This window comes from Channa argus, chromosome 16 (genome assembly GCF_033026475.1).
Source record: "Channa argus isolate prfri chromosome 16, Channa argus male v1.0, whole genome shotgun sequence".
NCBI classification, from domain to species: domain Eukaryota; kingdom Metazoa; phylum Chordata; class Actinopteri; order Anabantiformes; family Channidae; genus Channa; species Channa argus.
In genome coordinates, this window is record NC_090212.1 from 6354099 (window position 1) to 6365368 (window position 11270).

General features: G+C 40.8%; 2 protein-coding genes and 1 non-coding gene across 4 annotated transcripts; 1 reads left to right on the top strand and 2 right to left on the bottom strand.

Annotated features, from left to right (window-relative positions):
• The first annotated feature begins 827 nt into the window (after nucleotides 1–827).
• Nucleotides 828–5522, top strand: gjb9a (gap junction protein beta 9a). 2 transcript variants are annotated; one of them, XM_067479944.1, is made up of 4 exons: nucleotides 828–1014; nucleotides 3402–3614; nucleotides 4200–4501; nucleotides 4582–5522. In XM_067479944.1, the coding sequence occupies exons 2-4, from the start codon at nucleotides 3444–3446 to the stop codon at nucleotides 4919–4921; spliced, it is 813 nt and encodes a 270-aa protein (XP_067336045.1). In that variant the 5' UTR covers nucleotides 828–1014; nucleotides 3402–3443; the 3' UTR covers nucleotides 4922–5522. The 2 variants fall into 2 exon arrangements, with proteins under 2 accessions (XP_067336045.1, XP_067336044.1); XM_067479943.1 differs by lacking the exon at nucleotides 828–1014 and adding an exon at nucleotides 1029–3148.
• Nucleotides 5523–6838: 1316 nt separating this feature from the next.
• Nucleotides 6839–6920, bottom strand: trnas-gcu (transfer RNA serine (anticodon GCU)). The gene has a single exon. It is a non-coding gene; the product is annotated as a tRNA-Ser (tRNA).
• A 1278-nt stretch (nucleotides 6921–8198) lies between these two features.
• marcksl1a (MARCKS-like 1a) lies at nucleotides 8199–11029 on the bottom strand. The gene is made up of 2 exons (XM_067479945.1): nucleotides 10723–11029; nucleotides 8199–9570 (listed from the first exon to the last, which is right to left on the bottom strand). The coding sequence occupies exons 1-2, from the start codon at nucleotides 10804–10806 to the stop codon at nucleotides 9040–9042; spliced, it is 615 nt and encodes a 204-aa protein (XP_067336046.1). The 5' UTR covers nucleotides 10807–11029; the 3' UTR covers nucleotides 8199–9039.
• Between the last annotated feature and the right edge of the window lie 241 nt (nucleotides 11030–11270).

Sequence of the window (11270 nt, forward strand, 5' to 3'; positions counted from 1 at the left end):
CATTTTGTAGTATGTTCTGTTGTGTTCATTTTACATGGTCATGTAGTAGAGAGTGGGGTCAAATACTTTGTACTCCTCTACAATTTTCACTAATACCAAAGTATCTATATTAGTCATATTTGAATCTAAAATGTGTGAAAGTATATAATATAAAATAAAAGTCCTCATATTTTGTATAAAAGGTACATCTTTATTCTAGGAGTCAGAAATTATATGTGACCTCTAGTGTGAAAACAGATGATATGCTTAAGGGTGATCAGAGCCATAAAATCAGTTTCTCTTTATTTTTATTTTTCAGCTGTCTCTGTATGTTCTTCCTTACCTTAAAAAGTATGTTTTGTGATCAAATTAGAAGACACTAGAGTCAAAACGTTTTCCCCACACAAGCATTGTCAAACTAGGCATGTCCAGAATAAACTGTATAATATCACACCAACTTGTTTCTGATTGCTTGAAGTTTAAAAGTCACTACTGCACATTGTGACTTTGCACATTACCCATAAATTAAGACTTATTTTACTGTTGCAATTAGGTACTGAAAACTTTCATTCTGCTATACTGTATGAACTCATAGCCCACTGTAAAAATACTAACTACATAAAGGGTGTGGCCTTTCTTTCTATCTTTTTCTCCTACACACACAAAAACCCACTGGAATGCTGGTTGGCAACGATGGATGTCTTGTCTCCATACTCAATAAAGTACATGCGTCTGTATCTTTTATCTATGTAAAAGGTGTAGAGTTACATGGCTTGTATGGTGGAGGGTATCCCTCAAGCTGATGAGACAGTGTGTGTGTGTGTGTATGTGTGTGATGACGTAGTAGCTGCTCAGTCTGGTTTGGCAGGGTTTCTGAGGAAAGGGCGAGAAAGCACAGACCGACACGCAGAAAGTGAAAGAAGCGGAATACCTTAAAATAGATTTCACTTTAACACCCTGGAATTCACTAGTGTTGTTTAATCTTCTCCCGCAATTGGACTTGGTTTTGGTGTTTGATCAAGGTTTCAGCACAAGGTAAGGTTTTTGTAGTCTTATTTTACGTCATTTTACTTCATTCCATGAATATAGACAGAACTGAAGGGTAAACAAAAGACTGTCGACAGTGGTGCAGTGAAATGTTACACAGATGTTTTTCCCCTTAGGTACCCTTAAAACCAGACGCCTGCAAGTTGGTAATTATGCCGACAAAGGGGGGAAGCACTAAGTTATTGGCACTCTAAACAAGAAAGAGATGGGAGAAACTTTCCATTAGCTATGAGTAAGACACAAAGTGTGCAAGTACAATCCACACTGCAGCGTATTATTAAGGTTATTATTAAGTGTAGATAAAACATGGAGACAGGGGTATGGTAGATTGTAGCCTGTTTAAATGTTAACTTTGAGCATACATTGAGTTTTCCATTTTGTAGTAAATAGTAATTCCACAACAGGGAGCCGTTGTCCATGCATTTGTTTTCTACATAATATATATTCTAAACATTTGACATTTTAAAAACACTGTAGTTTATGAATTTCAAACAACTACGACAACATCAAATGAATTAATGTTGAGAATGACTTCTTACTGCCAAACCAAATGCTTCCTGGAGCGGAGCCAATGTTTATTAAAAAGTCAGAGGACCAGCTCCGATCATCAAAAGCCCCGTTGGCTAAAAACAATTTTATTATTGCCTATAAGTAGTGGCAATGACATTTAAAATTTAACACAAAAAAGTCAGTAGTGCTGGTCCCCGTGTTTTCTGAAATCTAAATATTTTACTTGTTTCTAAACACGGAGTGCTCCACCCCTGTGCCAGAAATCATACAGGCCTGGGAATGGTGTTACAGATCCCACATGGAATTAATTTTCCTTTTTTCCAGTTGCACAGTGGACCTAGGACAGTTATGACTTCTTTATACAGTATTTTCCAACCTCCTCCCTTCCTTTGAAACCCATTCCTCAGATAATGTAACTTTCAGATTCAGTTTAAAAATGTTCACAGAAGCTTCTGCTCTATAAATGTAAGTATTCACAATTTGTGTCGCCCTGGAAAGAAACGTAACATGACAAAGTTATAAAACAGTGGTTAACAAGCTGCATGCACTACACGCACTCTACAGGTTTCACTGTGACTGCAGCACAGGAACATGCATACTGTGAAACAGTGTATGCAATTTGTTGTGCAGATTAATTAATATCAGTCACTATGTTTTACACCAACTGAATGGATAAATCTGTCTAATGTACAACAGAACATCAGGAACATACAAGACTCCTACCTGTACAATATCAGGGCTAAAAATACAAGAGTTCAGGAGTAAACTCTGCACTGTGTACACTGGATTCTGTGTGCAAAAAAGACATATCTGTTAAACACACAGAAAGTATCTAGGCAACATCCACTGTGAAAGCGTACACGTGCCAGGAGGTTTAATGTATGACCGAAGTTATATTTACATAGGATTGATGACATTAGGCTGTTTCATTCATCAAACTCTTTACCTTTGCACACATTGTATTTTTCCACCATGGTCATTTGGCGGCAGCAGCAGATGAGCACAGGAAGGAACAAACAGCAGCAGCAATGTTTACTGATGACACACACAGGAGCTATGTGTCAGATAAAAAAAAAAAAGAGATCACACAAGTGATCACACAAGTAACTAGGCTCAGCTTTATGAGTCAGCGTAGCCATTGGTATAACCCGGGTGATTATAACGAACTGCATTTTAAATGACATGGAATTAGAATTGCTTTAAACAGATTTATGAGCTTATTCAGAGGTTTTAGAACATGCTGAACTCTGATAGACATATACACAGACTAAAAATGTTTATAATTATTGGACAACTAACTATGGCTATTGCAATCTGATATCATTTTTACGGCATATATTGTATAGTGACAAGTACTTACTGCAAAGTGAAATCCAACAAGCAGAGTTATTAGACTGCATAACAAGTTAGCATTTCAATGTGTCAATCCGCTGCTGCAGCCGGCTGACAAAGACATTAATCTAACACTCTTATCCGTCAAATTCAATTCAATGCTATTTGCTGTTTGGAACAATACTGGCCAGAAGCAGCTGCCGTGAAAAGATGCTTTTCTACGTGGCAACTACTTCTTCTGAGGATCTGCAATTCTATTTTTATGAACGATTTCGTACAAGTGAGTGACAACTCTGTGTTGGACAGATCAGTTTAGGATGCAGCGAGTGTGTTACTTAAGTCTGTATGTTGCATACTGACATGCTTTGGATTGGTCAAGGTCCCACCAAATCTTATTCAAAGCAAGTTATTTTCATGAAATGCAAAGTCTTTATAAAATCAACGTCTAAAAAAAACAACACTACAATTTATTCTTTATTTTTATCCTGTTGTGTTGGAACAAAACCTTTTTTATTTCTTCCTCCTTTTTACAGGCTGAGCTTGTATCTATTACACACACCTTTGCAGCTGCAGAGATGAACTGGTCGGGGTTGGAGAGTCTGTTGAGTGGAGTCAATAAGTACTCCACTGCATTCGGGAGGATTTGGCTGTCCATGGTGTTTATTTTCCGAGTGCTGGTGTTTGTGGTGGCAGCACAGAGGGTTTGGGGCGATGAGAGCAAAGACTTTGTATGTAATACCAGACAGGTAAGGCCGATGCTGCCATTTGGTTTTGTTTGATAGAGGAGTTTCCCACTGGGGGGCACATTTCATCATTTACAGATGAGAACTGTTACAGGACTAATGGGGTTTGACAACTGGCTTGTACCATTTAAGGTACCTTTGAGGAAGAGATTAAGACTGATAGAACACAAGTCTAATCAACAATTAAACTCATAAAAAACGTCATACTGAAATAATACTGTAAAATACTTCAGCATTCTGGAAAAAATTTTTCTGCTTTGCCTGTAGGTTTTGTTGATGGTTTTGTTGATGGATACACATCAACAAATGGATTTAATTAGTGTTTTATCCTGTAAAAGTGCCTACAGGTTTAGATGCAGATTACTTTTTCGTACTATATAACTATTAAAAACCATTTCTCACATCCCTGACTAGATAACGAATTTCTTTTGTGTGTATTTATCATTTTAATGCAAAATATTTTGGCTGAGGTAAGAAACTACTAAATTACTACCTCCTGTTTTCTCTGGCTAATGTCTGTCCTAACCATATAGTCATTATAGACAAATTAATCAAAGTATGTAACATTGATTGTTTATCTGTTTGTAGCCTGGCTGTACCAATGTCTGCTATGACCACATGTTCCCCATCTCCCACATCCGTCTATGGGCCCTGCAGCTGATCTTTGTCACCTGCCCTTCTTTGATGGTGATTGCTCACGTTAAATATCGTGAAGGGAAGGACAAGAAATATGCAGAGCTACACCACGGCTCTCACCTGTACACTGAGCCTGGAAAGAAGAGAGGTGGGCTGTGGTGGACCTACCTGCTTAGTTTGGTCTTCAAAGCTGGATTTGACACGTCATTTCTTTTTATTCTGTATCACATATACCACGGATATGACCTGCCCAGGTAAGTCTGGCAACTTAATAATTTCCAAATTAAAAAGTGGTGTTGCTGTGTCTGTGCCCTAATTTCTTCATCTTTTCCAGATTATCCAAGTGTTCCCTGGAACCGTGCCCCAACACCGTTGACTGCTTCATAAGTCGTCCAACAGAGAAAAAAATCTTCATGTTGTTCATGGTCGTGTCCAGCGCACTGTGCATTTTCATGTGTATCTGTGAAATGATTTATCTCATTGGAAAGCGCATTGCCAAATCGGTAAGGGCCCAAAATGAGAGGGTTGGATTTGCTGAGGGCCAGGAGCTCAGGAACTTAGACCAATCAAGTTCCCAGTATCGTAGGAATGATCCAACACTAGCAGAGAGCCAGCTGAGTTTGAACCGACGAGAAAAGGCCAGACCAGCTCGTGTGACTACAACATTATTATAGCACCCAGGAGTCACTGAGCCATGGGTTTGGTTCTACTATTAAAAAAAAAGGCTGAACCTGTGTTCCAGTGGAACATTGAACTTTCATGACTCTCCACTGAACACTTCACCAACAATGACTGTGGGTACTTGTTGTTGGACACTGTTAAAGGCTACTAGTATTACTATGTTTGGAGATCACGGTCCCTCATTCCTTTGGACTCTGATACTGCATTTGTGGGATTCAACATCACTATATGAGCCAACCAGGGTTTCGTCTGTTTCAATTTATGTTGTGTATTGTGTTATGTTTATGTGTGCTGAAGTCATTGGTGACATCATATGGCTTTGATAGTTTCACTTTGATTGGTGCCTTTGTACTTTACCTGTAAGTTTGTTGTTCAGTGATCAAGGGAACAATGCATAGCAAAGGTTTGTTACAAGAACAGAGTTCAGCTCAGCTACTGAACGGATAATAATAATTATTATTAATTGATCAATGTTCGTCATACAAGGATCTCCGGAGTGAAGTACTTGCTGGACTATCAGATTCAAGTAAGATTGCCTCTACAATCACTGTTAAGATTGTTAATTTTAGCACTCTGTATCTTTAGCAAGGTTAATAGCTTTATTTTTAACCTGATTCACAAAAAAGAAAAAACAGTGTTCTGTTGCCTTCACATTTCCTGTACTACAGGGACCAAAATGCAGCAGCAAATTATCAGCAAATTATTGTCTATAAGGTAATTACTTTGTCCCATAAAGCCAAAATGAGTGGATCACTGATTCTTTAATCTGTTATATCTGAAAACCAGCTGATGATAAGGACCTTCAGGATTTATAATTTACTTTGCAGTGAAGATTTTGCATATTTGTTGTTTATAATATGAGTTGAGAGAAGAAACTTGAAAATGTCTTGCTGTTCAAGATGGACAGATTATACTATGTATTTATATTTAAAAAATCTATTGTATTATATCTCCCAATACATACAAGGTTGCCATATACATTATTGTGTGCTGCCTAAAACCCAAAAAAAGTTTTTTTTGACTGTATTTAATATTGTAAGCAGTCTCATTTCTTTCCTACCAAAGCATGTGTTACCGCATATATTTATAGATACGTTTTTTTCATTGCAGATACTTTGACTTGTCTTGGTAAGAACCGGCGTTACTAATATAATAAATGATGAGAATATAAGAGTAATCAGCATGCGTGATAAATGGGACCTGGCGTAGCTAATTAAAATAAATCTTTCGTATCCAAATATCCAAAGCATAAATAAAAACCTGCTACAGATTTTATTTTATAAAATGTACACAACACTGACTAATTTACCACTAAATTGCAGCATTTTGTTAAGTTAAATCTGAGATTATAACAGTAAAAACTATTTCTTTATCCTTTAAATAAGTCTGGGCTGTATGTTTAATGTAGAGCAGAAAAACAGCGGTGGATGACATGAAAACTCTAGGCCATTTAAAATGTTTTGTAAATAAAAATAAAATATGAACTTTGAAGAAATAAATCCTTTCGTAATGATCATATTAAGTGTGCTGCTACCTGGAGAAACTCTGAAGGCTGTGAGAAGTGTCTGTCATGGCGGCCCGTGCTCTCAGTCGCTGTGGGCTGGTCCGAGCTTACCTATCGGCCATACAGACACGTGCCACCGGGATGCAATTACCGGCTTACTTAGCACAGCTGCTAGTAGTAATGATGCGGTTGCGCCAACCGGAAATACGAGACAGACCTCTTCCGCGTTGCGTGCTACCTTCACGTGGTTCGTGTAAACAATTTGCCAGTGGTTGCTAACTTAAAGTGGATTGTTTCGCTTTCGAAACACAAATGTCTTCTTAGAAATGCACCAATATCACCACGAATGAAAATTAAAATGATTGGCAAACACATATTATAATATTCAAACAGAAAACTTGGGCTACGACGAGGATGGGATTCGAACCCACGCGTGCAGAGCACAATGGATTAGCAGTCCATCGCCTTAACCACTCGGCCACCTCGTCCCACGATGACGACAGCTATGTTATCAAAAAAAATTATTTTCGTTTGTTTGCGTCGTTTTAGAGTGTGTGCCTAGAATCGTTCTCATATTTAATAAGAACTAATAAACGTGGCTCATCACTAGCACGACAAACGTGTAAACTAGTTGCTCACTACTTGCACACTATAAACTTAAAAGTCGTCGTGTATCGTTGTCAATACACGTTTCTGTCCACCAGAGGGGGCCAGATACCCAATGGTGAAAATGGGGTCTGTTTAAATCTTGCGAAGTGGGTCAGAACGTGTGATGTATATTTTTGTAGTAAGAGTACACAGACATTTGTGTTACTCAGTCTTTGTATTTTATAATGACTGCAAGGCTGCACTTGTTTGTTGTGTCTATTACACGAATGTCTATTATGTCTTACACTTACATTTACATTTAGTCATTTAGCAGATGCTTTTATCCAAAGCACCTTACAAGTGAGGTACAAAGCAGGCAGAAATCTAAGTCAAGTACACTTACCTCAATAGGTAAGTACACTTACGTTATTGCACACCAATCAATCATATTGATCACCTGTGCATTTAATACACTTTGGTGTATTAAATGTGGCTTTGCCATGAATACTTTGACATGGTCTGAGTTTTAGGTCAAATCGTTCAGTAAGTTGATTATTTTACTGTGTTTATATTGAGTTCAAAGTGGGTAGGGGAGTAATACTGTAGTGCTTTATAAGAAAGAGGTTGTTTTGAGCACCCTATTTAAAATGAATGAGAAATTGGATTGCATTGTATAATATTGCACAGGTGGTCATAATGTTGTGCCTGATTGGTGTATAGGCACATATACACCGTCTACCTATTACTCAACCATGCTTTGCTATGATAAAACTATTGACCATTTTCTTGGAAATAAACTGCATATAATATGCATAGTAAAATAAAAAACGTCATACTTTTAATGCACTAAAAGACAAGTAGGACATGATTAAAGAAAAGATATAATTATTTAAGTGTAGAGTATGAATGTTTCTTACAAAAATATCTGTAGATGTGACCTTGAGCTATCAAATGCAGAACAAGGTTGGATATCTAGACTTTGATGAAACATCAAATGTTTTAATTTCTTGTGCCATCTTTCATAATTAGATGACTAACCCCTATGATAACTGTGTATGAGTTGTTGAATCCATTTTCAGATTTATAATTGTTCTTGTGTATGAACGACACTGAGATGTGACCTTTTCAGCGTAAAGTTGCAACCTTTTTGTTTTGAATCACAAGGCAGGACACGGACCGAGGGGATCGAACATTTATTTACCCTTATTAAAAGTTACAATAAAACCATTAACATCTTCAAAACCATAGCAAAATAAAGAAAACCAAAAATATTGGCCAAAACATATTTACAGAGACAGTTTGCAGATAAAAAGCTCACATTTTGTACACAATCCCAAACCCTGTGTCATAAACTGTCAAATGTGAACACTGCAATACTCAAGAAGCTTGAATGTGGTCTTAGCCAGAAAAATCAAAATGCACGAACAGAGACAGTTCTTTTTCAACCTCCCCTCCTTGATTTTTACTTTTCTATACATGACAAAATACTTTGAAATTTGGGGGTAAAACATAGGAATGTAGAATTCTAAAAATTAATAAGATCATTTGAAAGGTTTATGTGTCCATGTAACAGTCATCTCGAGTGAAGGAGAGGGTCTTGCCCCGCTCCACAACGGTGACAATTTTTAGATCCCAAAAAGATGAGAAAGAAAAATAAAATGTTATAGGGCTGCCACGCTGTTAAAAAAGGATGCTTCTCCATGAATTGGGAAACTAAGTCAGTATTCCTGATTCCCTCCACATCCAATCCATTACCTTCGCCACACGCCAGTCCCTGTGTGCACCAAGAGGGGGCGACACAAGCCGACACTTTCGTCATGAGAGGGCCCGGTGAGATTCCGTCTGTCGAAGAACTAATAAAAGGCAGTGAACTGGTGGTTGAATCAGCAAACGTGATATATCCTTTGTCTTCTTTTGTAGTTTTGTTTCGAACTTTAAGAACGTGGCGCGAGTCTCTCATATATATATTTATATACTTTAATCTTGGAAAATCAGTTCAGGTGCCGTGGCGGGGTCCAGTCACTCTGCCTTGGCCTCGCCCTCAGATGCTGCAGGTGTCGTGTCCTCGGCGGGGGCCGGGGCAGCCTCCTCGGAGGGGGCAGCCTCTGTGGGTGGAGCCTCCTCTGCCGCCTCGGTCTCTTCCTCGGGTGCAGCGGCGGCGGCGTCTTCGCCCTCTTTGGCCTCGGCCGCCGGCGTCTCCTCTTTGGTTTCCTTGGCCGCGTGGCCGTTCTCCTCAGGCTTGTCCTCGGTCGTGGGGGAGGTGGCCTCTTCTTTGCCCTCCTCGCTGCCCTTCTTGTTCTTCTTCAGCGAAATACCCTTGAACTTAAAGGAGTTCTTCAGGGAGAACTTCTTCTTCTTCTTGCCATCCTTGGCGGCCTCGCCCTCCGCTTTGGAGGCCTCGCCCTCGGCTGCGGGAGCGGGCTCGATGGCGTCCCCGGCGCTGCCCTCGCCATCCTTGGCTGGTTCGGCGGTTCCGTTTCCGTCTGCAGCAGCCGCTTCCCCGTCGGGCTTGGCTGACACATCGCCGTTGGTCTTTACGTGGCCATTCTCCTGCAGAGGAAAGAGGACTCGTTAGTCTTGGATTTAAATAATCAAATGGGGTCAAAATTGGACACATTGGACAATAATGACAGCAGTGCATCACAGTGCTACAATTGTATACATAGATCTAGCATATGACAGATTAGCATTAGCCCATTTAGTGTAAGATTTAATCCATGTTCCACTTGAGGAAAGCTGCTGACAGAGGTTGGGAGGGGGCTGATTCAACAGCTGTTTGCATGACTCTGAGCAGCCACGTGGGGGCAGTAGTGCTGCGGCTAAACGTCAGCACAGCTCGATGAGTTGGGGAACAAAGGAATCCCCGTGAAAGCTGGTTTCAGCTCTCAGCCAAGAGCTGCTGCTCTGTATGGACTCACCGAGCTTCATCAGTCAGTCAGAGCACAGACTGAGCTAAAGTCGCTTAAATTGGTTTTAGCTCCTTCATGAACCTGTTGTACTTACAAGCAGAGGCTCAGAGCGACACGCCAAGATCTAACGTTAATTCAGCGTCTGATCGGGGCTCAGACTTAACTCCCCCCAACAACCAGCGATTCGCAATTACATTACTGAGAGTGAGCCGTAAACAAAGTCCTAAGTGTAAAATATGTTTGCTGCTGTGGTGAAGTGGGTGTGAACTGGCGCCCGTCCGCGCTTTGTTTGCAACTCTGCAAAATGCGCCTCCAGCAGGGCGCATTTGCATCCTTTGCACCGTTCGCCTCGCATCTTTTGTTCGACGCCGACCTTCTCCCCAACCACAGCCCAACTCCTGAGAGAAAACGTCACCCAAGCACACATTTCAACCCGAATTTGTCACTCTTGAAAAAAAAATTGGGGGCGAATTGCTGCTGTTTGCAGCAGACGGAATTAACAAAGGTAGGTCTGGTGCGCGCTGAGCGGGGACGAGCACCACCACTCGACGGCTGCTCTGCTGGAGGTCCCCTCCATTCACTCAGTGCGTTTTTATTTAACATCATCCAGCTTAATTCTACAGCCGCGGTTTTGACAGAGACTCATGTCTGTTTTAAGTCAGAGGATGAAAGATCAACAAGCTCAGCTCCCATCGCAGCCAGGTGCCCCACCGGGGCACCCATGCTGCCAGCGGGAATTTGGAGCCATGTGGCTCCCCGCTGGCTCTCGCCATATCAGGCCTAATGTACTCACCTGGCCGTTGGCTTTAGCAGCAGCAGAGTCGGCGGCGGCTTTCCCCTCAACAGCTACCCCACCCTTGGACAACTGGGCTCCCATTTTTTTTCCTTTAGGTGTTCTGAACAAAAAAAAAACAAAATCGAAAAAGAAAAATCTGGAGCAGCTTTTGAGATTTAAAAATCCAGGTGAATGATGAGTAAGATCTTGCCCAAGAGGATGAAAAATCCGATGGGATCTCCTTCTCCCTAACTAGTTTTGGTGACGAGAAGATCCCCTTCTGTGAATGCAGACCCCACGGTGGCTGAGCTCAAATTAAAGAATGTCAGGGATACGACTGTGAGTATTTCAACCGCGGCTGAGCGCCCACCACTTGCTCCTCCCATGGGCGGGGACATACGATCTTTGTCCAATCTGACGCCGGGGGATGGGCGGACCTCCCCCCCCTGCTGCTGCAACAGTCTGCTGCTGCTGCAAAACCTTTCCCACTGTTTGAGATGTCTGGAAGATTTTGGACTTTTAAAAACTTTGTTCATTAACTTACTCAGCACGTGTTGCATGTACAT

Excerpts from the sequence above, each read along its gene's own strand:
- gjb9a (XM_067479943.1), top strand. Across the intron at positions 3,615-4,199 it reads TTGTATGTAATACCAGACAG|CCTGGCTGTACCAATGTCTG; the intron begins GTAAGGCCGATG and ends ATCTGTTTGTAG. Across the intron at positions 4,502-4,581 it reads CACGGATATGACCTGCCCAG|ATTATCCAAGTGTTCCCTGG; the intron begins GTAAGTCTGGCA and ends CATCTTTTCCAG.
- marcksl1a (XM_067479945.1), bottom strand. The coding sequence starts at position 10,806 with ATGGGAGCCCAGTTGTCCAAGGGTGGGGTAGCTGTTGAGGGGAAAGCC. Across the intron at positions 9,571-10,722 it reads CTGCTAAAGCCAACGGCCAG|GAGAATGGCCACGTAAAGAC; the intron begins GTGAGTACATTA and ends TTTCCTCTGCAG.